The following is a 27,686-nucleotide window of genomic DNA, read 5'->3' as shown; positions in this document are numbered from 1 at the left end:
GGTCCCATGGGAAGCAAGACTGAAGGGAAAAACAACTGAGGAGAGTTGGAAGTATTTCAAAGAGACGTTGTTAAGGGCCCAAAAGCAAACAATTCCGCTGTGTAGGAAAGATAGAAAATATGGCAAAAGACCAGCTTGGCTTAACAAGGAGATCTCGCATGATCTCAAAATAAAAAAGGAGTCATATAAAAAGTAGAAACTAGGACAAATAACAAAGGATGAATATAGGCAAGCAACACGGGAATGCAGGGGCAAGATTAGAAAGGCAAAGGCACAAAATGAGATCAAACTAGCTACAGGCATAAAGGGAAACAAGAAGACCTTTTATAAATACATTAAAAGCAAGAGGAAGACCAAGGACAGGGTAGGCCCACTGCCCAGTGAGGAGGGAGAAGCAGTAACAGGAAACTTGGAAATGGCAGAGATGCTCAATGACTTCTTTGTTTCGGTCTTCACCGAGAAGTCTGGAGGTGTGCCTAACGTAGTGAATACAAGCAGAGAGAGGGTAAGTTTAGAAGATAGGATACACAAAGAGCAAGTTAAAAATCACTTAGGAAAGTTAGATGTCAGCAAGTCACCAGGTCCTGATGAAATGCATCCCAGGATACTCAAGGAGCTGATAGAGGAGGTATCTGAGCCTTTAGCTATGATCTTTGAAAAATCATGGCAGACATGGGAGATTCCAGAAGACTGGAAAAGGGCAAATATTGTGCCCATCTATAAAAAGGGGAATAAGAACAACCCAGGAAACTACAGACCCGTCAGTTTAACGTCTGTCCCAGGGAAGATAATGGAGCAGGTAATTAAGGAAATCATATGCAAACACTTGGAAGGTAATAAAGTGATAGGGAATAGCCACCATGGGTTTGTGAAGAACAAGTCATGCCAAACTAATCTGATAGCTTTCTTTGATAGGATAACGAGCCTTGTGGATAAGGGAGAAGCGGTGGATGTCATATACCTAGACTTTAGTAAGGCATTTGATACGGTCTCGCATGATATTCTTATTGATAAACTAGGCAAATATAACTTAGATAGGGCCACGATAAGGTGGGTGCATAATTGGCTGGATAACCGTAGTCAGAGAGTTGTTGTTAACGGTTCTAAATCCTGCTGGAAAGGGATAACAAGTGGAGTTCCGCAAGGGTCTGTTTTGGGACCCGTACTCTTCAATATCTTCATCAATGATGTAGATATTGGGATAGAGAGTACGCTTATTAAGTTTGCAGATGATACCAAACTGGGTGGGGTTGCAACTTCTTTGGAGGATAGGGCCATAATTCAAAATGACCTTAGCAAGTTAGAGAAATGGTCAGAGGTAAACAGGATGAGGTTTAATAAAGAGAAATGCAAAGTGCTCCACTTAGGAAGGAACAATCAGTTCCATACATACAAGATGGGAAGCGACTGTCTAGGAAGGAGCATGGCGGAAAGGGATCTAGGGATCATAGTGGACCACAAGTTGAATATGAGTCAACAGTGTGATGCTGTTGCAAAAAAAAAAGCAAATATGATTCTAGGTTGTATCAACAGGTGTGTTGTAAGCAAAACTCGTGAAGTCATTCTGCCGCTCTACTCTGCACTAGTTAGGCCTCAGCTGGAGTACTGTGTCCAGTTCTGGGTGCCACATTTCAAGAAAGATGTGGAGAAATTGGAAAGGGTACAGAGAAGAGCGACAAGAATGATTAAAGGTTTAGAGAACATGACCTATGAAGCCAGGCTTCATGAACTGGGCTTGTTTAGTTTGGAAAAAAGAAGATTAAGGGGGGACATGATAGCGGTTTTCAAATATCTAAAAGGGTGTCACAAGGAGGAAGGAGAAAATTTGTTCCTCTTGGTTTCTGAGGACAGGACAAGGAGTAATGGGCTTAAAGTGCAGCAGGGGAGGTTTAGATTGGACATTAGGAAAAAATTCCTAACTGTCAGGGTGGTCAAATATTGGAATAAATTGCCAAGGGAGGTGGTGGAATCTCCCTCTCTGGAGATATTTAAGAACAGGTTAGATAGACATCTGTCAGGGATGGTGTAGATGGAGCTTGGTCCTGCCTTGAGGGCGGGGGGTTGGACTCGATGACCTCTTGAGGTCCCTTCCAGTCCTATGATTCTATGAATGAAGCATCAAAAGGAAAACTGCTTACTGGGAGAAAATGATATAGATGAAGACGTAAATATGGCTGAGTGGAATAACTGGTTAATAACTTAATTCACTTTGCACTGCATCATTCATCAAGACACTATGCCTTTTAGTGTAAGTGTGATCTGACAAGTAAATTCCCAAGCTCGCTACTTATTACTAGAAAATTAAGTTTAGCTTATCTTATTCTTATGGCTTCTTTAAGTAGTTAACTAGGTTTAAAAGCTGTCACTCAAGTATACAATACAGAAAGCGAAACTTAAGACTTGACAGTTGCCACTGCAGGTTATTTTCTATTACACAATAGAGGTCTCTTATTTTAGAACATCACGGCTACAGACCACAATAGTGGTGCCCACAAGTCTATGCCCTATTATACTTCAGCATAACTCAGCTTTTTAGAACATAAGAACGGCCGTACTGGATCAGACCAAAGGTCCTTCTAGCCCAGTATCCTCTGGCCAGCACCAGGTGCCCCAGAGAGGGTGGACCGAAGACAATGATCGAGCGATTTGTCTCCTGCCATCTCTCTCCAGCCTCTGAAAAACAGAGGCCAAGGACACCATTTTATCCCCTGGCTAATAGCCTTTTATGGACCTAACCTCCATGAAATTATCTAGCCTCTCTTTAAACTCTGTTATAGTCCTAGCCTTCACAGCCTCCTCTGGCAAGCAGTTCCACAGGTTGACTACACGCTGTGTGAAGAAGAACTTTCTTTTATTCGTTTTAAACATGCTACCCATTAATTTCATTTGGTTTCCTCTAGTTCTTCTATTTAGGGAACTAATAAATAACTTTTCTTTATCGGCCCTCTCCACACCACTCATGATTTTATATACCTCTATCATATCCCCCCTCAGTCTCCTCTTTTCTAAACTGAAAAGTCCCAGTCGCTTTAACCTCTCCTCATATGGGACCCGCTCCAAACCCCTAATCATTTTAGTTGCCCTTTTCTGAATCCTTTCTAAGGCCAAAATATCTTTTTTGAGGTGAGGAGACCACATCTGTACACAGTATTCAAGATGTGGGCGTACCATAGTTTTATACAGGGGCAGTAAGATATTCTGTGTCTTATTTTCTATCCCTTTCCTAATAATTCCTAGCAACCTATTTGCCTTTTTGACCGCCGCTGCACACTGCATGGAAGTTTTCAGAGAACTGTCCACGATAACTCCAAGATCCCTTTCCTGATTTGTCGTAGCCAAATTAGCCCCCATCATACTGTACATATAGTTGGGGTTATTTTTCCCAATGTGCATTACTTTACACTTATCCACATTAAATTTCATTTGCCATTTTGCTGCCCAATCACTGAGTTTGGTGAGATCTTCTTGGAGTCCCTCACAGTCTGCTTCTGTCTTCATTATCCTAAACAGTTTGGTATCATCCGCAAACTTTACTACCTCACTGCTTACCCCTTTCTCCAGATCATTTATGAATAAGTTGAAAAGGATTGGTCCCAGGACTGACTCTTGGGGTACACCACTAGTTACCCCTCTCCAATCTGAAAATTTACCATTTATTCCTACCCTTTGTTTCCTGTCTTTTAACCAGTTCGCAATCCAAGAAAGGACCTTCCCTCTTATCCCATGGCCATGTAATTTACACAAGAGCCTTTGGTGAGGGACCTTGTCAAAGGCTTTCTGAAAATCTAAGTATACTATATCTCCTGGATCCCCCTTGTCCGCATGTTTGTTAACCCCTTCAAAGAACTCTAATAGATTAGTAAGACAGGATTTCCCTTTGCAGAAACCATGTTGACTTTTGTCTAACAAATTATGTTCTTCTACATGCTTCACAATTTTATTCTTTACTATTGTTTCGACTAATTTGCCCGGTACTGAAGTTAGACTTACCGGTCTGTAATTGCCAGGATCGCCTCTAGAGCCCTTTTTAAATATTGGTGTTACATTGGCTACCTTCCAGTCATTAGGTACGGAAGCCGATTTAAAGGATAGGTTACAAACCACAGATAACAGCTCAGCAATTTCCCATTTGAGTTCTTTTAGAACCCTTGGATGAATGCCATCCGGTCCCGGAGATTTGTTAACATTAAGTTTTTCTATTTGTTCCAAAACCTCCTCTAATGACACTTCAATCCGGGACAGTTCCTCAGATTCATCACCCACAAAGGACGGTGCAGATTCGGGAATCTTCCCAACATCCTGAGCCGTGAAGACTGAAGCAAAGAAATCATTTAGTTTCTCCGCAATGGCTTTATCGTCCTTGATTGCTCCTTTTATAGCTCGATCATCTAGGGGACCCACAGGTTTTTTAGCAGGCTTCCTGCTTCTAATGTACTTAAACATTTTGTTATTTCTTTTTGAGTTTTTGGCTAGCTGTTCCTCAAAATCTTTTTTTGCTTTTCTTATTACATTTTTACACTTGATTTGACAGTGTTTATGCTCCTTTCTATTTATCTCACTAGGATTGGACTTCCAATTCTTAAAAGATACCTTTTTGTCCCTCACTGCTTCTTTTACATGGCGGTTAAGCCACGGTGACACTGTTTTAGGTCTCTTGCTATGTTTTTTAATTTGGGGTATACATTTAAGTTGGGCCTCTATTATGGTGTCTTTAAAAAGTTTCCATGCAGCTTTCAGGGATTTGGCTCTAGTCACTGTGCCTTTGAATTTCTGTTTAACTAACCTCCTTATTTTTGTGTAATTCCCCTTTTTGAAATTAAATGCCAGGGTGCTGGACTGCTGAGGTGTTCTTCCCACCACAGGAATGTTGAATGTTATTATATTATGGTCACTATTCCCAAGCGGTCCTGTAACGGTTATTTCCTGGACCTGATCCTGCACTCCACTCAGGACTAAATCAAGAATTGCCTCTCCCCTTGTGGGTTCCTGCACCAGCTGCTCCCAGAAGCAGTCATTTAAGCCATTGAGAAATTTTATCTCCGCTTCTCTTCCTGAGGTGACATGTATCCAGTCAATATGGGGGTAATTAAAATCCCCCATTATTATAGAGTTCTCTATTTTGGTAGCCTCTCTAATCTCCCTCAGCATTTCAATGTCAGTATCGCTGTCCTGGTCAGGTGGTCGGTAATATATCCCTACTGCTAATTTCTTATTATTGGGGCATGGAATTACTATCCATAGCGCTTCTATGGAATGTGTTGATTCATTTAATATCTTTATTTCATTTGATTCTACATTATCTTTCACATACAGCGCCACTCTGCCACCCACCCGGCCTGCTCTATCCTTTCTATATATTTTATATCCCAGTATGATTGTGTCCCACAGATTTTCCTCATTCCACCAGGTTTCAGTGATGCCTATTATGTCAATCTCCTCATTTAATACGAGGTACTCCAGTGCCCTTCACTGATGCATTGGATTCCTTAGAATGCGGTTGTTTGTCTGCTCTGGCCCATGGTTTGTCCTCTCCCCTCCTCTCTTTCTGACTACAGCTTAGAGAATCTCTATCAATGGATTCTCCTCTAAGAGAAGTCTTCCTCCGATTTATGTGCATCTCCGCACCAATCGGCTTTCCCCCATCTCTTAGTTTAAAAACTGCTCTACGGCCTTTTTAATGTTTAGTGCCAGCAGTCTGCTTCCACCCTGGTTTAGGTGGAGCCCATCCTTCCTGTATAGGCTCCCCCTCTCCCAGAAGTGTCCCCAGTTCCTAATAAATCTAAACCCCTCTTCCCTACACCATCGTCTCATCCACGCACTGAGACTCTGAAGCTCTGCCTGACTACCTGGCCCTGCGCGTGGAACTGGAAGCATTTCTGAGAATGCCACCATAGAGGTCCTGGATTTCAGTCTCTTTCCTAGCAGCCTAAATTTAGCCTCCAGGACATCTCTCCTACCCTTCCCTATGTCATTGGTACCAACATGTACCACGACCACCGGCTCCTCCCCAGCACTACACAAGTCTACCTAGATGCCTCGAGAGATCCACAACCTTCGCACCAGGCAGGCTTTTTCTAGGGAACCCCATTCTGTACTTGTTTTCTCAAAAACCACAAGCGTCAGTGAGTTCCACAAGACTTACTCCAAAATTAAGTTCATTCCAAGCATAGTCAATCTTAGCTTTTTTGGTAATTTGAATTAAATAAATGAACTTTTTTGGTGATTTACATTGTGATTTAAGTCAATTTTTAAAATTGCCTTGATTTAACTCAATCCACCTTGAAAACCCACAAGAACAACAAAACACAGGTTCCAGTGGCAAACTCAGGCAATAGAAAAGGAATCCGTTTTTAAAACAGAAAATTGGTATATGAACACAAAACCTCTCAGGTTTACGGACATTAACTAAGTGGCAGTCAGATTGTGTAAACTCAGCTCGGTCCTAGACATCTATTAGTTTTATTAACTGAGTTTGTATTTAAATTATATTTTAGTAGCAGATTTACCTGGTGTTACTCGGGTCTTTCAGGGCAGCGGCTAGAAGATGTGGAGGGCTCACAATAGGGGGTAGTTTGGGGTGGTGATGCTGGCGTAAGGGTTGGAGTGAAGAAGGGATCAGGGTAGAAGACTGGGTGTTTGTGTGGGGGTGCAAGACTTAGATGGGGGTGAGGAGGGGCTGAAAGCAGGGGCTGAGGGGTACTATAGTCAGGGTTCAGGGTGACACGGGCTCAGGGAAAGAAGTGGAGTGGGGTGAGGGGTGGAGGAGCTGGCAGGGGCCAGAGTGCCTAGGGCTAGCCGCAGAGCCATTGGGTAGCAGGTGGTTCCCAGGGGCTAGCCACAAAAGGGCAACTCACTTCCCCAGGCAGTGAGCAGGATGCTTACCTGTACCCCAGCCACCCCGAAGACATTATAGCTGTTTCAGTCTCTTACCTCTGGCTGCTTGCTGTCTCTCTGAGTACGTCTAGACTACAGGCTTTTGTCGACAGAAGTTTTGTCGACAGATACTGTCGACAAAACTTCTGTCGACAAAGAGCGTCTAGACTACATTCAGTTCTGTCAACAAAGCAAGCCTCTTTGTCGACATAACAGTGTGGACGCAAAGGACAGTTTAGATGCAATAATGCCTTCTATTGACAGAACTCTGTCAACAAAAGGCGTTATTCCTCGTAGAATGAGGTTTACCAGCGTCGACAAAACTGCTGAGTCGACTTTTGTCGACAAAACCCTGTAGTCTAGACACACCCTCTGTGGCCATGACACGATATCAATGTCCCTGCTAGCATCCCCTTCCCTATTTATGAAAAACGATTGCATTCCAGGCACATTACATTGTCCTGGAACAACAAAGCCCTTACCTTGCTTTTTAAGCTATGACAACATAAAGCTGCAAATCAAATTTCGTGGTCCTAGCTCTTACCATTTAGGACAGTGTTTCTTAAACTGTGTTCCATGGCACACCAGAGTGCCGTGAGGCAGTTGGAGGTGTGCCGCGGAGAACAACAGAATTCAAAATGGCCACCCTTAAAGGTGACTTTTTTTTTGGCTCAACTTCCCCCCAACCCTTTTGTTCCTCAATAACTTCCCTCCCCCCGACCTTCCCCTCCCCCCCCCCAACAAAAAAAATCCTTGGTGTTTCTCGCTAAAAAAATATTGCTTGATGTTCCTCGGTCTTAAAAAGTTTAAGAAATACTGATTTAGGAGGAGTTCTTGAAGCAACAGGCAGATGAACTGACAGACTCGCTCACTCACAAACTCTCCCAAATATATAGATGATTTGGAGTAGAGTTTTTTAAAAGAAATGATTTTCTAGCAGCTCTTCATGTCAATGAATAACATACAATGTCTTATAACATTGATTAATGTCATATGACAGTGCCAAAAATATGCTTCTTAACAAAACACCAAAATATCACATTTTTATTTATTTTCAGGTGTTTACTGGAAGTCCTGAAGTTGGGGAAGATTTAAGTTTGCTTGTTGAGCACCACAGATGGAAAAGTATAGGGCTGAAAAAAAGGTCTATTTTATTCTGTTATGTCAAGTATATCAAAGAATTTTAATCAAGCTAATTGACCTTTTTAAAAAATAAAAATAACCTTTTTTTCTAAATAACCAAAAAAACTCATGAAAACTTAAGAATTCCCAGCTTTTTTTAATGCTCAAACTAGAACATTTCTGCAAAAAAATATGTACAATTTAATTTTCCAAAAATCTCTACCATCTAAGCTGGTATAATTCAATGTTCAGTCTAAAATGAGCATTTGGTTGGTCACGCAGGAGAGTCAAATGTGCCCAGTTGATTAACAGATTATCCCTAGCCAGCAACATGTGTTTCTACTGGTGGCACACATCCACTTATGCCTCTATTCACATGACAATTTACTTCTCACCTGAATGGAAAAAATAGAGGGAACATTGGTCTAATTGACATAGGGCTTCTGGAAAAACCATAGTCCAGAATATAGCAAAGAGGCTTCCTGGAAAAGTAGTGGCAGGCTGATGAACACAGAAAGATTCCCCCTGAGAAAATGTGAAGGGTTCTCTGATTACTGTAACCAGTTTAAATGTCTTAGCTCATTAAATTTTTAAGAGCATTAGCCTAGTTATGACATATATACACCGATTCTTTTACCTCCATTCCTGCGGTCTTAAATCTGAAGTAAAATCCTGATTCTAATTAACTCAATCAGCAAACCCCATCTGAGAGGGCCACTATGGCGTCTTTCACCACTAAACAAAAATTAAGAAATCCTTCTAAATAGGAAAGTCGATTTCTAACTGAAACGTCCCAGGACTTGTTTTAGTAAGGACATCTGTGGTTACACAGTCATGATAGCCCTATAAGATACATTTGTTCACAGCTTCCTACTATAACCATTGTGTCCAACCAGTTCTGAAGCAGTACCACTACAATGGCTACTACTATAGCAAACTAACCACACTCAATCAAATAGCCACATTGTCCAAGCCAACAACTGACTGAATAGCCACGTACCTAGTGGCTAGCGTGTTGGAACCCACAATACTATAATGAAGCTAAGCATGTTAGTTACTTGCTTTTAGCAAGAAAGTCTGTCAAGAAAAAGTCCCTCCAAATAAATACTGCTCCTGTTGCACTTCAGGTATAATTCTGCTTAAGAATTAGTTTTAATTTTAAGTATTCATAAAATCGACATCTCATTGACCCTAAGATGAACAACTGTGTTAATACTGCACATCTTCAGTAAATCTTCCACTAAACTCAAACTTTCCTCCTCCCTTAGTACCACCATCCACACACACACACACACACAACACCTAATTTTGTTGTGTGACTGACATCTAGGACAAAGTTCATCTGGATTCTTCGTAAATAAGCTCTCATGTGCCCATTTAAGAGTCACTATGTTTAGCGTCACTCCTCACAGAACAGATTCAGAAATTAAAGGGTATTTTAGAATCATACAAATTTACAACAGCATAGCTATAGCTCTGAAATTCTCAAAGAGGGAATATAAGAAATATGAGGAAACTAGAGACCGCTAGATTCATTTTACACACTTCCCTGGTACTAATCTATGGGAACCTGCACCAAGATGGCTATTGCAGTTCTCAGCTTCTCAAATACAGACTGCCAAAACTATATGACAATAATACACGACAGATGAATGTCAATTGTAAAATAAGACGTCAAATTCATTTTACAATTCAAGTAAATTTTAACCTCTGACCAAAAGATTAGTACAAAGTCATCGTCACAGAATGTCCTTTAAATAGTATTTTCAAGGGGGGAGGGATAGCTCAGTGGTTTGAGCGTTAGCCTGCTAAACCTGTGGTTGTGAGTTCCATCCTTGTGGAGGCCATTTAGGGATTTGGGGCAAAAATGTGTCAGGGATGGTACTTGGTCCTGCTGTGAAGGCAGGGGACTGGACTCAATGACCTTTCAAGGTCCCTTCCAGTTCTAGGAGATAGGCAATCTCCATTAATTAATTAAGTTGCTGTTTATGACTAATTGTAAATTACTATTTTTAAATTTCAACAATATCAAGCAAATTTTGTGCAGCTGTGCCCACATACATGCACATGCACTGATTCTTTTCCAAGTAATTTTTGTGTAGCCATGATAAGGCAAGCCAGCCACAAGTCATAGGCTTAAGTATCACTAAAGTCCATTCACATGACATGTTACATGCTATTAAAGACCTCCCTCCATTATATATTTTCTGTTTTCCTCATTAGTCCTTCATGTCCTTAACAGTGCAACTTCCACACTTTCCGTTTTCAGAACTCTCATCAAAAAAAGGAAGAGCATCTTAAAGAAATAAACGTATATGCTTACTGTTCTGGAATCTGAGAAAGGATTGTACTCATCTAATCCAGGTGGAACATTTCTTGTCACTTGTGTAACCGAAGGATCCTAGAAGAGGAAAAGAGGTTATATAAAATGTGTGCATACATATTAAAACTAAAATGCAGCTACACCAGACTAACACGGCTACATTTCTATTAATATTAAATCTAGTGACAATGCCTATAGAAAGAATCAAGACTTTAATAACATTAAATTTTATCAGTATGCAACCACTTTCCAGATAATATACTTGGAGCCACAACCATGCTGCACATCAGCTGTGACACAACTGCTCTGCTACGTTTCACAAGCTGACACTGTTAAAGGAATTATTTAGGAAAAGGTCAGGAGGCTGTAAGTCCTATTTTACTTATGATCTTTCCCCAACATCTCTCTTACAGTCCAACTGTTCCACTCATTTCAGTAGAAAGTTCATTAAACTTAAAGAATACCACAAAAGGATACTGATGTACTTCTTCCCTAGATAAATATCCATTTATTATATATATGTACATGCATATACATATATACACATTTTTGGTAATAGAACCTATGCATACCAGATCCAGAATCAGACAGCTTTTACCTAATGCAGTTATCTGAATGGACACCATGTAAATTTAGCTTGAAATTTAAAATTTTGTTCACACACGCTTTATAAAATTTAACAAAATGTTTTTCTATACTTTTTAATTCATTGTTCAATTTCAGAGAAAAAGCTTTAAGTAAATATGAAAAGTGAATTTGAATTTAATATGTTCACGTATTAGTGACAGGTAAAAAATATTTACTGATATGATTTAAGTCAATGTCTTTAAAAAAAGATTTAGAATAGGACAAAGAACACTAATGCAAAGAAAGGATGAGACCACTTCTTTTGCAAAAAAAAATCTGATAGTTCCACAGTAAAACTGGTTTTCATTTTTGAGAGGGAAAAAAAAAACCTCACAACAAAAGCCCTGAATCTGCTGATCCTGTCTAAACCGCATAAGAAGATCCGGATGGAATGATAACAGTAGATTAACATGAGCTAAAACTGCTTTATCAGGCAGCTAATTTGTAATAGCAAAATTTGAGAGAGAAGCTGTTGAAAGCCTGTGGTATAGGGGAAACTGCATCTTATCCCAGAACCATCTGAGCTCCTCAACCAGACATTAACAATAAGGTTAGATGGTGAAAGAAACCTTTCATTGTGCTTCTGGGGTTTTTTTGGGCAGGGCTGCACTAGACCCAGAAGGTCGGCTTAAGGTAAAGTGTAGCTAGAGCCTACATACCACACGCACAACAGTAATACTCAAAAGAACAAACTGTGGAAAAGATTATTTCTACCCCCTGACACCCTCCAACAGTTTCTGAAAATGGATACTAATCTTAGGACAATTTATTTTCTCTCACCACAATGTTACTATGTCATTGATATTGGGTAGGAAAGAGGGCAGAAACAAAAGGCTTTTCCCCATGAGGACATCAGAAAACTTAATCCAAATTAAGGCTAAGGCTATGTATACACTGGAAACATTTGGCAAAAAACATGCAAAAGACACCAAACCTATTTTTCTGCCATCCCTTTGTCAACATCTCACAGCCACACTGTTAACTCCCCTATCTACAGAAAAAGCAATGTGGGTAAGTATCCCAAATTTGGCATTAACTTCAGTCAATAAGCAATGTGGGAACACACAACGTAGCACTAGGCATTTTGGGAACATGAAAAACATCCCATCAACCACCTCTTTTCTTCCCAATCCCTCCTGGGAATTCCAGATCACTTTCACACCACAGTCCTTGCTCCAAATTCCAGCATCTGCTGTGAAAAAATAATGCATCCCAGACTTCTCTTCCATGTTACATTCAATGTTCTTAGGACAATCTGCATTGCAGCAGAGCTACTTATGCACTTAATAGCAGAGGACAAAGACTCAGATGCAGACAACAATGTGAGAGACAAGAACAGCAGCGAAGTGGCATTGCATTGGGCTCTGACAGAGCAGTAATGCAAAGTAGAGCGCTGGTTTTGGATTAGCCAAACTAACAATGAATGGTGGAATAGTGTTATGATGCAGGTGTGGGAGGAAGAACAGACGCTACTGAACTTTCAGATGCGTAAATCAACCTTCCTGGAGCTGTGTGCTGAGCTCGCTCCTGAACTGCAGCGCAAGGACAGCAAAATGACAACTGCTCTCATTGCTTTGTGGAAGCGGGCAACTCCTGACTACTACCGTTCAAGGTGCAAATCAGTTTAGAGTGGAGAAGTCTACTGTTGGGCTAGTTCTTATGCAAGCGTGCAGGGCAATAAATCATATTTTGCTACGTACGACAGTGACTCTGGAAACTGTGGATGACACAATGACTGGTGTTGCTGAAATGAGCTTTACCAACCATGGTGGGGCAACTGATATCCCCATTATAGCACCACCCCACCTTGCCGCAGAGTATATTAACCGGAAAGGGTACTTCTTCTCCCATGGTGCTTCAGGCACCTGTGGATCACCATGAGCGTTTGATGGACATAAATGCAGAGTAGTCTGGAAAGATACAAGATGCACACATCTTCAGGAACAGTGCTCTTTGCAGAAGCTGTGAAAATGCCCGTATTGACCCCTTACAGCCTTAACTCATGAAGCCTTACACAGGGCATCTGGGCAGCACTAAGGAGCAGTTCAGTAACAGTCTCTAAGACAATGTCGCATGATTGCTGAACGTGCCTTTGACAGATTGAAAAGGAGATGGGGGTGTCTCTATGGCAGGCTGGGTCTTTTGGAGGATCATATCCCCAAGGCGGTGACTGCATGCTGTTACTTACATATTTGGTGTGAGACTAAGAGTACAGTATTTGCCCATGGGTGGAACAATGAGAGACAGTGCCTGGACACAGTTTAAACAGCCAGACACTCATGATGTCAGAGGAACCCATAGGATGGCCATTAATATCAGCAAAGCTCTGAGGAACCACTTTGACAATGAAGGGAGCTGACATTTCTGTGTGTTGGCATTGCTTCCTTCCCTCATCCCATTACTTATCCTGAAAGAGAGGCATTCCCATGATCCAAGGAATATTATAGGCTTCCACAGAGGGCAGAGCGATTGGCATGGGCTGTATCACACAAATGTGTCCTAGTTCCTACAAGTCACTCACAGCTACAGTTGAACAAATTCTTTACCCCGCACACTCTGCAGTGCTACAAGCAGGAAAGCTCTGCAGTGCTACAAGCAGGAAAGCATAATGCACAAGATCCACCTCTGTTTCCCTGAGAAGACACCATGAGGACCACTACACAATGAGCCAGACACTAGGAAATGGATTTTAATTGTCCTGGGTTGGAGGGACACATCTGTTTGAACTCTGCTGCTCTGCAGTCATGTAAAGTGCTTGCCAGAGAGGCTAATTGGGCACTATGGGAAACATGGTGGAATTCAATAAACTCAAAAGAAACAAACTCTAGTGCCCCACTCACTCTCATTTAAGTGGTTAACCAGTTAAACCTAATGTTCAACTGATTAAACGGGATTGTACATCCCCACTGTAGTACACATTGCATGACTGTCAACAGTGAAGGGAGGAGGAAGAGCAAAGTCCTTCATGTAGCTAGATGTTTTTTGTTGCCAAAACTCAGGGCTTGTTGTGACTTTTGTCGTGTTGCAATGTGAATGCTCTCTTGGTTTTGTTGACAAAAAGGGTTTTTCGGTGACAAAACTTGCTTGCGAAGACAAGGCCTAAATCTACACTTAAAACATGAAAGCACTGCCACAGCTGCACTTCAAAGTGAAAGCCAGACCACAGCAGAAGCACTTGCAGAGAGTTCTCCCAGTGCTCTATAATAAACCACCAAAAGAAGGGGAGCAGCTCACAGCATGTGGAGTTCATTTATACTAAACACTTTAACTTGCCACGATCAGGAGGATTTTTCTACACCTCTGAGCAAGAAAGTTGCAATGCAGCCAAGTGGCAGTGTAGACATTGCCTATCTAACAGAATTATTTGAGGTGGAGTTTTTAAACCACATTAACAAGGTCCCACAAGGATTTAATTACAATTGAAGTGTCCTTAAGTTTGGTTTAGTTTAATTCACTTTTGACGTAAATGAAGCTAAACTGAATTACAGCCATTTTAATTCAGAATGACGGTGGTCACATAAGGCTTTAATGTGGCTTAAGAAAGCCACTTCTAATTCATACCTTGTTAATTTTGGATTCATTTTCCTGGATATCACCATATAAGCAAACCCAAGGTTTCTCTTGGTTCTGTTAACAATTTACTTCAAAGTAACCCCAAAGTTCCTACTTACATCTAGAAAATTTCAATTGATCAGTTTGAAGCACATAAAGTAAGCGCTGCGGAGAATACAGAAATAAGAGAAGGGAAAACATTATAGTTGTGCCCAAATGTATCAGAATTTAATCTTTTTATGCTTGGCACTGTACAAACATACAAGACAATCCTGCCTCCAAGAGTTTGTAATCTACTAGAGAACTGAGTTATGGACAGTGGTAAATACATATAATCATAAATTTGGTTATTATTGGCAGGTTTTTTTTAATTACATCTTTTGTTGTATATTTTCCAAGTGAGAGCTGTAGGATGAAGAATGGAAGAAAGGGGATGTTAGTACTGATCACCAGGGCTCAGCAAGCCGCGGCGAGCCCTGCTCGCCAGCCGCGCGGTTCAGCATGCTGAGCATGCACAGACCATGCTACACATGCGCTGATCGCGCTGCAGTGCCATGCCGGGCTATAACGTACTTGCCTGTGGCGAACAGATTACCTAAATTGTCGAGCCCTGCTGATTACTAACCCTAATCAGGCAGGCACAGTATTCTAGGCCTAACAGCAGAGGTGAGTCTTAAGGATAGACTGGAAAGCTATGGTAGGGACTGTATGATTTTTTTTCAGTGAATTTTTGCCCTATGCATACAAAGTAACATGAAAAAGATGTGTAAATGTTTGACATAAGATGAATTTTGATCAATAAATTCTGGAAATGCTGGCAGGATAAAGGCAGTGGTGAACATTACAAGAAGTTACCAAAGCAACTAGCTAGGGAAGTTAAATGAGCACAGATCTTGAAAGAAAAGACAAACATGCCAGCCAACTGGGGCTCACAGTCTCATTGCTGTGTAGGCTTTCAGGTTCAGACTAGAACTTGAGCTCTGGAACCCTACCACCTCATGCGTGTCTAGTTGCCTCATTTATCTCTTCTTAAGATATGTCTGCATAGCAAGAGTCATCACTCAGAATCTATAACAGTAGTGGCGCAAAATCAAACATGTATGAATTGCATAAGTGGATGTAGTTAAACTGGTAACTTTATGCTTCTAACTCACTCAGTGATGCTTCCCCCTCAAAAAACAAAGTAGCAGTACCACCCTTTTTTTCTGCCACACACACCCTTTTATTTAATAGAACAACTTTAGTTCTATATCTGAAGAACAAACATAGCACTTGTTTTGTCCACCATCCTTAAAAAGCCAGGGGAGAAAAGTTCCTTAACCATCTCTGAGAAATGGCCTGGAGATGATTAACTAAATTTGGCTTACCTAAGCCTAAAAATGAAGATTTCACAATCTCCTATAGTAATTAGTCCTGCTCCGTAACTGCTCTTAGAAAGTTTTTATAGTACATAAATTTTTCCCACTGCAGCTTAAAACTGTTATTTTCTGTTGTGACCTTATTCACTAAAAATAAATTTATCCAGATTCTTTTTAGGAAATTCCAATTTTCCAAATATAACATAATTACCATTTTCTTTAATACATAATACTCCAAATAATACAACCCATGTTTTTTTGAGTGTCTCATTGTTTATTCATTTTATCATCTACTATAATCCCTAAATCCTTTTGTGATAACAGTTTAGGGAGTAATGCACATGAAATCCCTTCTGTTCTTTGAATAAAACTAAATAGAAACATAAAGTAGGTGTGTGGGGGGGGGGAAGGGGGGAGTCTTTACTGCAGTGGTCTCCAATCTTTTTAAGCATGAGATCACTTTTTGAATTGAAGTGCAATCCAAGATCTACCTCAAACCCAAATACCTTTGCGCCCCTTCTTCACCCCTGCTCATTCCATCCTCCTCACTTTCACCAGGTAAGGACAATGGTCGTTCTTATGTTCAAACTAGCCAATTAGCCCGTCATAAGACGGGATTTTCAGGTTTCTCCTCCACATAGGTCTTCTCTCCTGAGCCTCCAGTCTCTCACGCCGTCTCTGTGTCTCCTCCTCCTCCTCCTGCCTCCTCCCCCCCTCTCTCAGCTCTCCTCCGCCTCCTGCCTCTCTCTTTCTCTTCTTCTCCCCCTGCTGCCTCTCACTCGGGGGACTGTGGAGCCCAAACAGCCATTTGGGCTCCGCACTCCCCGTGCTGCATGGGGAGCATGGAGCCCAAACAGTTGCTTGCGCCACTTGCTCCCACGCGGCGGCCTGGCTGAGCAGCGCAGAAGGCAGCCGAGCGTCACAGTGGGAGGCGAAGCGGCATGGGGCGGTGACGTTCATGGCCAGGGGGCAGGGCCTTGAGCTGCTGTCACACTGCACATCACCACCCCGCCCCCCCTTCCCTTTCCGCCATGGCACTTAACTGACTTCTGCACCGCACAGCTGCGCCGCCGCGGGGGAGCAAGCAGCCATTTGGGCCCCGCACTCTCCATGCAGCATGGGCTGCCCAGAGGGAACAGCCAGCATTTCAGCAACAGCGCTGCCCACAGGGAACAGCCAGCATTTCAGCATTACAGACTCTCAGACATTGGCCTACTATATATATGATGAACAAATCTTAGGTATAAATTTCAACACAATCCATTTACTGGACTGCTGTTGGTTACAAGGAGTTCAAAGACACCAAGTACTAGAAAAAAATCTACTGTTTTTTGAAAGAAGTCAAATAACTGTACTGGGCCAAATAATGTGAATACTCAAATTCTTCTCCTTTCATTTGAGGTGTTAGGAGGAAGATGCCGATTAAACAATCTGAATGATTTTTCAAATCCCTGATATACCTATACCAAAGTTTTTGATAAATTAATACCAAAGTTTTTGAAAAAAAGTGAATGTCTTCCTTCCCCAGTAGTACATACTGAACACGTGACTGAGTCACTGTTTGTCAGGAATCCCTCAGGAAAAATCACATGCCTAACATCTGAGGAGTTGGCAAACATTTAATCCACATGGTACATATAAATAAAGTACTTCATAACATTAACATTTTATTTTTCAGTTAATTTGAAAAAGCTTATAATAAAGAAAAATACTGAGAAACAGCTTATATTTATGTATGTGATACTCCAGTCCAATGTTTCTTAAACTTTTTAAGACCGAGGAACACCAAACAATTTTTTTTATGGGAAACGCCAAGGATTTTTTTGCTGAGAAAAAAATAAGTGGCTTGCCCCTTTAAGGGTGGCCATTACCCAGGGAAAGGCGGTTGGAAAAAAAAAAGCCCCCAGAGAAAAGTTGTGAGCAAAAAACTATAAAACCTCCAACAATTAAAAAAGGGAGGCTTGTCCCTTTAAGGGTGGCCATTTTGAATTCTGTTCTCTCTGAGGCACACCTCTGACTGCCTCGCGGCACACCAGTGTGCTGCAGAACACACTTTAAGAAACGCTGCTCCAATCTCCTTCTATGTAGTTTAAGTTTACTGAGCTACTCTTTTTCTTCTTCACTGAAAATCCTTAACAAGAGTCAATAGAACACATTCTATATTGGGGTCTCAAACTCAATTTGTCTTATGGGCAGTGTCATGCCTCAAATCCTTTTACTGGACCAGCAAGCACCCCTCCCAGGCCAGGCTCCAGGGAGAGGGCAGGTGTGTACAGGCCAGATTGTGGAACTGCTTGGGCTAGAGATGACCCCAGGGCCACAAGTTTGAGACACTTGTTCTATATAGTAACAGTGGTAAAATCATCTAGTGCAACACCTCGTTTTGCTTCATATTAGGGATATTAAACTGCAATTTATCATCTAATCAAGGAGTGGATGGAATTTCCATAGATTACCCCCACTGCAGCTCTGCAGTTTAAATGTAGTAGGTACCAGGCATATGCATGCCTGGCTCCTACTACATTTAAACTACAGAGCTGCAGTGGGGGTAGCTCCCAGGGCCAGTCCCAGCTTGCTCTGGGATGCTGTGCCTCTGCCTCCTGTCGAGACGATGCTGGGGGAATCGACTTTCAAACTTGCTCCCCCCAACACCAGTTCCTCTTCCCCATCCTCTTGCTGCCTCTGACACAGACTAGTCAACTACTTCCTTACATCCCTACTCAGTATATATCATTCCCCTCTTACAATGCTGAACAGCTCTCAAACATGTCCACAGAATTCCTCCAGAAGGAATTCTGCATTAAAAAAAAGCAAAAAAATGTTAATTTTATTTAAGTAATGCAATATAATTATACCAATTACATTTATTTGGGTAATTTATTCAAACTACCATGCAGAAAAAACACTGTTTAGAATTTCCTAAAACACATGAAAGTTATAAATACTTGGTAACCAAGACCCTGTGTCCCAGTTATAATCCTGGATTTTCATTTAAATTACATTACTTTTATTTTGGAAGTTGGTGTTCTCTAAAGTAGAATGTTGCTTTGAATTTCTTAGACTTTCATACAAGAAAGTCATACAGTTTTTATTACTTTTTTTTAAATGCACAAGTAAAACAAATCTTGAATTGTAATCTAATCACACTGTTTCTTTCTAGGACAGGGGAAAAAAGTGAGAAAACACATTGACCTCCCTAGCTAAGGATTCTCTTAACTCTCATTTACAATAAGGCTCCTCTAACACCACTCTGGCAAGACCCAGTCTCACCCTCTTAGCATCCCTCCATGGATACATGCACAAATGCCCAGCCTCTCTCCTCCCCTATGTGGTGATCTTCTCTTTTGATGCCCAAGCTGCCATGGTAGGGCGTGTTCCCCACAGATTTCTTTGCTTCCCCATTTTTCTGCGGGGACTCAAGCAATTTGTAGAAAGTATTAATTCTGCCCCCACGGAGGGCACAGAATTCCCACAGAAGTACCAGTATTACTAGCACAGGATACACTTAGTACACTCTTAATTTCTAACCCCTATTTGGGAAAAAAGATAAAGAAAACCTTGTGTCATTAACATCTCCACTAATATATAACTTTGCAAGGATCTGAAGAGATTAAATTATTTTAAAATCAAAGTACAGTTAAAAAAGTATATCAGGAAAGTAAAATTAAAATTTACATGTATGCATTCAATTATAATAAAATAGTATACATCAAGAAATTCGTTGGGTATATTTTCTATGAGCACAGGATGAGCATTAATTTCAGCAATTCCACAAATATAATGCTTGTCTATACTTGAAATCTCTTCTGTGTTAACTTCAGTTATTTCACAGTAAAATACCTTCCATTCAAAAACATTTGTGTCTTGCCAATCATCTGGTATATACAGATTACACCTCTTTTGTAAGTGGATTTACAGATATGCAGGAAGAGTTTACCCATAGCCTAGTAGGTTGAAACAGCTGTTGCACATCTGCCAGGCCCACCAATGTTATCCAACACTACATCTACATCACTGCTATTTTAAGATCCTATCTGTTTACCTGTGTGTTCTCTAATACTTTGGAATCATCCTGACTGGAGGTCAACTCTTCATTCAAATACTAGAATGTGGCAAGATTTTGTCCTTTGCTATTCCAGCTTGTGTGAAATTTACAAGCCTAATTATTGACCAGTCATGACTCATGCTTCACTGTGGTCTTGTGCTGAGAGATGCAGTGATTCACTGTCTTTTGGAAAGAGAAACCTAGTCAGTGACATCCAAATGGTAGTCACAGATAAGCAGCTATAACAACAACTGCAGGATAGGGAGAATAGCTTGAACAACCCAGAGCCAAAGTAAAGCAAAGGAGATGCAGTGGGCACATAGGACTAGAAAGTAGTGTGGACTACTGAGAGACTTACCAAAGTCTGCTGGAACAAAGGACGTTAAATTGCAGTTATCTGGCTAATGATGTGGTTGACAATTTGTATCAACTACATGATTAGTCAGTAAGGACCATTCTACAGAGCCTCAGCCAGCTCATGCCAGCTCCAGGAGCCACCTGCACTACAGCACTGCATTTTAAATGTAGTAAGAGCCGCTAGTCTCCAGCAGTGTCCCGGCTCACGCTGGAGCAACACCTGTTCGTGGCGGACAGGGGCTGCTGCCAGAGGAGCCACTGCCTATGGCGAGCCTCAGCCCACCACAGGCAGAGGCTGCTTTCCAGCAGCCTCCCTTATCCCCCACTGCCTCTGAGGCAGTGCGGGGGGGGGGGGGGCGAAAGGATGTGGAGAAGCACCATGGAGATGGTGTTGGGGGGAACTGGCTTTTAAGCTGGCTCCCCCCAGCACTGGCTCCTGTTTCCCACCCTTGCTATCTCTCAGAGGCAGCAAGGTAGGGGGAGGGGGAAGCAAGTAGTCTGCTTATCAGGTAGACAACTACTTGCTAACATCCCTAGCTAGTACCATGCAAAGCTGGACCATATGGAGTCCCATACCTGGAGGGGTGAGAAGGGTGCGAATGCATCCCCGTCCCTTATGATTCCCCAAATGGAAGGCTGGGGCGGTACACTGCCTAAGCCTTCCTCCCCCTGTGCTCTGGCCGGCTGGGGAAAAGCAGGAACAGTGTGCTGCTCGAGCCTCCCTCTCCCATGCTTCAGCCAGCTGGGAAAACAGTTTGTTTGGGTTACCTGACTCACTTGGTGCAGTCCTCTCTGGCTGGGTGGGTTACATAAGAACGGCCGTACTGGGTCAGACCAAAGGTCCATCTAGCCCAATATCCTGTCTGCTGACAGTGGCCAACACCAGGTGCCCCAGACGGGGTGGACCAAAGACAATGATCAAGCGATTTGTCTCCTGCCATCCCTCTCCAGCCTCTGACAAACAGAGGCCAAGGACACCATTTTATCCCCTGGCTAATAGCCTTTTATGGACCTACCTCCATGAAATTATCTAGCTTCTCTTTAAAATCTATTATAGTCCTAGCCTTCACAGCCTCCTCTGGCAAGGAAGGGGTTTGAGGAAGCAGGCTGCATGGTGTGTGCAGGCGCCAGGACTTTTGCATGATTACATTTCAAAGTTTACGTAGGTGTTAATGGCTTACAGTAAGAAAGAAAAGTATCAGAGGGGTAGCTGTGTTAGTCTGAATCTGTATAAACAACAAGAAGTCCTGTGGCAACTTATAGACTAACAGATTTATTGGCGCATAAGCTCCATGGGAAGGAGGCTCTGAAAGTATTCCACCGTGATTTCAACAGTTTCCACCCCATTATCAACCTCAGCCTGGACCAGTCTACAAAACAGATCCATTTCCTGGACACTACAGTGCGAATAAGTGATGGTCACATAACACCACCCTATACCAAAAACCTACTGCCTGCTATGCTTACCTACATGCCTCCAGCTTATATCCCGAACATGCCACTTGATCCGTTGTCTACAGCCAAGCACTAAGGTACAACTGCATTTGCTGCAACCCCTCTGACAGAGACAAACACCTACAAGATCTTCACCAAGCATTCTTAAAACTACAATACCCACCTGAGGAAGTGAGGAAACAGACTGACAGAGCCAGACGTGTACCCAGAAGCTTCCCTCTACAAGACAGGCTCAACCAAGAAAATAACAGAACACCACTGGCATTACCTACAGTCCCCAGCTAAAACCTCTCCAACGCATCATCAGTGATCCACAATACATCCTGGACAATGGTACCTCTCTCCCAGACCTTGGGAGGCAGGCCAGTCCTCACCTACAGACAGCCCACTAACCTAAAGCAAATTCTGACCAGCAACTATACACCACACCACAGTAACTCTAACTCTGGAACCAATCCCTGCAACAAACCTCAGTGCCAACTCTGCCCACATATCTATACTTGTGACACCATCACAGGACCTAACGACATCAGCCACATCATCACAGGCTTATTCACCTGCACATCTACCAATGTAATATATGCCATCGTGTGCCAGCAATGCTCCTCTGCCATATATACTGGCCAAACTGGACAGTCCCTAAGTAAAAGAATAAATGCACACAAATCTGATATCAGGAATGGTAACATACAAAAAACCTATAGGAAAACACTTCAATCTCCCTGGACACACAGTAGCAGATTTAAAAGTAGCCCTTTTGCAATAAAAAAAAAAAACTTCAAAAACAGACTTCAAAGAGAAATTGCAGAGCTACAATTCATTTGCAAATTTGACACAATCAATTTAGGATTAAACAAAGACTGTGAATAGCTAGCCAACTACAAAAGCAGTTTCTCCTCTCGGTGTTCACACCTCCACATCAGCTGCTAGAAGTGAGCCACATCTTCCCTGACTGAACTTACCTCATTATCTCTGGCCTTCCTCTTGATTGGTACTCCTTTTTTTTCATGTGCCTGTATATTTATACCTGCCTCTGGAATTTCCATTACATGCATCTGACAAAGTGGGTCTTCAACTGAATTGTTTTGCTGTGTTGCAGATATCTCAAACTCTGATCTTAATGATTTTTTTAAACCCTGTGTTACTAATTAATACATGGTATATAGTATTGCATGAAGGCCAGATCTTTGCAACATGGTAGAGTTCTGGCTCTTATGAGTCAGAAGTAGCATGTAATAGGTGTGATGCTACTTTTGTAGGCTGAAATCTTATTTGCAAGCTCTTTGAAACATGCATCTGTCTACAAACCTCTAAAGCCATGTGTTAATTTGTTCTGGGGCTTCTACTCTTTCAGCTGACACACAAGTGTCAAACCAGAAGAACTTTTCTCTCTCTTTACATAATGGATCTTAGCCATTCCCCAGAGAAACTGTATAAACCTTAGTAAATGCCTATTACTCTCCTTCCAGAGTCAGTAAATATTGTATTCATCATATTCTCCATACAAATACTATTTCTAGTTGACATAGATTTGTTTAGCATCTTAAAGCTGAGCCTTGTATGGATAATCTGCATTGTGGTATGTTTACTAGCTTGAGTTATCAGAAACAACTATGATACATGTACTCCAAATCATGTTTCATTAATGATTGAGGTTTGAGCTAAAATGAGTTATGAATCAAATTGACCAAATTATGCTAAAAAAATTTTGAAATATCTAAAATGCTTAACAATTCACACATATGCCTGTTGATTTACTGAGGGATTCTATTAATTTTGAGGTACACCTATGCTGATCCACAGATGTTAAATGTGATAATTTAAAAGTGCCCCTGAATGGATACCTCTTTGACGTTTTAAATCTGTCTTTTCAAAACATTCACCCAGGGTACCCACCTCCTGCCCCCATCCCATTCGCAAAGTTACCAATAGTCTTGGAAAGGTTGTACATAATAAAAGGAGCTGTCACAACAAAGATGTTTCTCATCAGCCTCAGGATTTTCAAAATGTATATTACATAGTCATTTCTACAACTACTCAGTGTACTGTACTTTCTTCTATGAAAGTGTTCAGTAAAAGGCTTTATGGCACTGTTACCCAGAATGTAACTTCTCTTACAGGATATGGAAATGCACCTACTTCAGCCATGCAAGAATTAAGCCTTTTGAAGCTTCACCCTGAGAGGGAAATGAATTGCCCAGATATTTACCTAGTCACAATCTCTTCAAAGACTCCAACTGGATAAAGCAGCAACTCACCTATGCATGACTTTATTACCTTACTCTGAGTCAAAGTTGTAGTGAACTTGTGATCACAAAAATAACTCTTCTGTGGGGTTCAAAGGACTACTCACACCAACCAGAGCACTTGTTGGAATTAGGGAGTGACCTCTGGTAAATTCACTAGCACAACTGTAGGTTCTTTTACTTTTTTAATTCTGTTTTGATTGTAATGCTTTTACAAGTAACTGTACTTGATTAGAAAGAGCTGTATTGTAACTTAAGTGTGTCAATAACACAGTTTACCATTTTTTAGTTGAAAAGCAAAGCAGGCCTGCTTAGGCAGTCTGACTTTGTTGAAGAATTCATAGTAGAAGCAAGGAACTGCTCTTGCTGGACCACAGAAGAGGATTAACAGTACAGTTGCCCTGTATTGTGACCCTGAACACCCAAGCCATGAAAACAACTAATAAAGCAAGAGAGAGGTAACAAAAAAGAAGGCTGAGCAAAGTCTTGAGGAATTCTCAACCATTAGTATTACAATTTCCACTTGGTGAAAATCTTCAGACTCTTAAGTTATGTATCTTAATTTTATGAAAAAAGAGGAAAAGTTTGCCTCTTATTGGTACCTCAACACCACTACAACATGAGCTTTAGAAACAGCAAGATGAGCAAAACTGAAGCAGGGAAACTACAAATCTTGAGTGTCTGAAGAAAGAAGTTAAGAGTCTAGCAGTTTGTTCAATTTTTGAACTGTAAGTCCACTGCAAGAAAACCAGGATCTGCAGTTAGAAACATCAGTTAGAAACTCCTTGCACCATAACAAAATACCAGTGGAGACTAGAAAAATGGAATATTTGCTAAGGGGATGGGGAGAGACTGCATTTGAAGGAACCAAACTTAAATTTTAAAAAAATATATGCATCTCCTTTAATGTGAGAATTTTAATAGGTGGTGGCTGAGGCTTTTTAGAAGACTTACACCACTTCTAGGAGTTGTTTTAGATCATTACACTGCCTTTGCTTTTTTGTTGTTATAAATATCAGCCAGCTCATAAGAACATATAAGCACATAAGAATGGCCATACTGGGTCAGACCAAAGGTCCATCCAGCCCAGTACCCTGTCTGCCGACAGTGGACAATGCCAGGTGTCCCAGAGGGAGTGAATAGAACAGGTAATGATCCAGTGATCTCTCTCCTGCCATCCATCTCCGCCCTCTGACAAGCAGAGGCTAGGGACACCATTCCTTACCCATGTTGGCTAATAGCCATGTATGGACTTAAACCTTCATGAATGTATCTAGTTCTCTTTTAAACCCTATTATAGTCCTAGCCTTCACAGCCCACTCGCCCCGCACTTATTGCTTGGAAAGGGCGTCATCACTTGAACAGACAGAGCCGCTCCGTAGCATGTTCTGCCTGATGCCTATGGGACAAGCCTTCAATTTCCTCCGGACTCAGCCTCCCCCCACGATTCTTGCCCTCCTCCCAACAGCCGCAACGGGAGATGCTACAGGGTAACAGGGCAAAGCAGCACCCCCCACCCCTGTATCTGGGCCCCTACCAACCCAGCCTGGAGGGGGGCGTGGAAGGCACGTAGGGCCTGCGGAAGCCTCACAGGGCGGGGGTGTTAGGCAGGCCTGGAGGGAGGTGCAGACCCGAAGGTATCTCTGCCCTTTTTTGGGGGCACAAAGGCAGCCCCCCGGCGGAAGACCAAGCGGGCAGGCGCCTCGCGCGAGTAGAAGACGCCCCAGCGGCGGCCCCAGCCCCAGGCTAGGAAAAGGAAGAACGTTCCGCCCCGGGAGCCGCCCGACGCCGCGGGGACCCGGGCAAAGGGGCAGGCCTCGCCCTCACCTTGAAGGGGTTATTGAGGTCCGGGTCCGCGAAGGGGTTACTGTCGAAGTCCGACATGGCGGGAGCGGTGATCACCGAGCGGCAGCGGCTCCACTCCAGCGCCCACCAGCTACCCCCGAAACCAATGTCACAAGCAGATCCGGCCCTGAGCCCGCCCCTTCGCCCGAGCAGCCAGCGAGAGCCAACATGGCCTCCCCGGAAGTGATGTATCGGCGAGGCGGTGCTATCTTCACACCTGGAAAAGGGCCACTCCATGGAGGGCAGGACGGGGGCGAAGGGGAATGGTATCGTCTCATGGAGCCTAGGACCCCCTTCCCTCCCGTCTTTACAACTCTCCGACCTTCTCTTCCTCGCGCCGGGACAGGCAGCTCTGACCTTGCTGCCCGCACCAGGAGGGGTTGGGCGGTTGTCCAGTCCCGGTCCTAATCCCGGCTCTGAAAGGGTGGGCGTGCTTGGGGCATAAAGCGACACCAGACGGACTCCCGCGGCGTCGGGTTGCAAAGTCAAGGATTTCTCTCTATCGCCACAGTGTGTTCTGTTTGCCTCTGGGCTCTGCGTAGCACAAACTTTTCGGGCTAGAACTTTGTTACGGAAGGAGAAAGCTGAGCTGCTGGGTTGAGAGCAGAGTTGCAAACACGGAGAGGTTTAGACAAAACACTAGACTGCTTAGCACAAGACTAGCACTCACAAAAGTTGGCAAAACTCTCCGCTCCCTCTGGGATGCTGCCCTACAGATAGAGCTGGAGGAGAGACAACTCGGTGGAAGGACAGGGGGCCGAGCACGGAAAGCAGCCGAATTGCTCGGAGGTCCTGCAGTTTTGGTACCATCCTTACACACAAAGGTAATGTTGGATGGGGAGGGAAAAAGCATGGTGCCCTTAGGATGGGGACAGGGTCACATAGGAAAGTTGTCTTCCCCCTTCCCCCATACCAGGAAGAAATTTATTTTATTTCACCCCAACTGCAATGAAGTAAAACATGTCATACTCTCCAAAATTGTGAGATTAAAAAAGGTGAGTATATAAGGCCTTTTCAGGCCTCTTGCTGGAGGCCTTGTGGTCCTACCCCACCTCACCCCAAGAAAGGAGCAGTGAAGGTTGGTCTTTTAAGCCTGCCTAGAAAGTCTCTAGGAGGAAACCAACCAGAATGCAGAAGGCTCAGATAAAGGGAACTGCAGAGACGGAGGAGGTTAGTTGCTTGTGGAGAACCAAAAGGGTGACAAAAGACTGGAAAATGGTGAATTAACAAAGAGCCCAGTGAAAACACTTGATTAAGGAGGGACTAGTGAGAACCCAATAACCATAATCTTAAGGGACTATGTGAGAAGCAGCTGTAACTCTTAATGGAAACAGTATGCAGCTGTTGTTTATAGACTCTCTGGGTTTGGACCTATGGTAGTGTGTGGGCCTGGGTCCCTCCACCGGCCTGTGGGGAAGTGGCTGAAATTCTAAAGCGTGTCATCTCCCTTGTTCAGTAAGATAGAAAGGGTACTAGAATGTAAACAGGTTCAGAGATTGAGTGGAAGATGGACCCACCCTTTTTGGGTAATAGTTCAACAAATGGTCAATCTATCATCTGGGACTCAGCTAGAGGACTGAGCCACTGAGGTCAACAACTTACAGGGAGTGATAGGAATAGGGGAAAAGATGGCTACAACATTACCAATAAGAGACACTGAGAGGTGTGTCCCTTATACCACAATTTTTTCTTTGCATGACCTATATTTTTGACTTCTGCCTATTCCCAGCATGTATATGTCTGGCAGTGGTGTCAAATCTCCCACTTCCAGGATGAGAGGCAGCTTCAGGAGGTCTTCAACACCCACTCTCCATGTATCTCTTCCTTCCTATGTCAGGTGCTGTAGGAAGGGAGAGGGGAACCATATGATCCCTGTTGGTCAT

At 42.6% G+C, this 27,686-nt stretch overlaps 1 protein-coding gene across 1 annotated transcript in view; it reads right to left on the bottom strand.

Annotated features, from left to right (window-relative positions):
- The window catches only part of SCAMP1 (secretory carrier membrane protein 1), an 84,224-nt gene extending 58,144 nt beyond the window's left edge, over positions 1 to 26,080 (bottom strand). Inside the window, exons 1-2 of the mRNA XM_006119131.5 lie at positions 25,786 to 26,080; positions 10,319 to 10,396 (exon numbers count right to left, since the gene is read on the bottom strand). Coding sequence (XP_006119193.3) covers positions 10,319 to 10,396; positions 25,786 to 26,040 — 333 coding nt within the window. The 5' untranslated portion in view covers positions 26,041 to 26,080. The remainder of the gene's footprint in view (positions 1 to 10,318; positions 10,397 to 25,785) is intronic.
- Between the last annotated feature and the right edge of the window lie 1,606 nt (positions 26,081 to 27,686).

The sequence above is a fragment of the Pelodiscus sinensis genome, chromosome 6, assembly GCF_052426305.1.
Source record: "Pelodiscus sinensis isolate ZL-2025 chromosome 6, ASM5242630v1, whole genome shotgun sequence".
In the NCBI taxonomy this organism is placed as follows: domain Eukaryota; kingdom Metazoa; phylum Chordata; order Testudines; family Trionychidae; genus Pelodiscus; species Pelodiscus sinensis.
This window is presented reverse-complemented; position numbering and strand designations above follow the sequence as displayed.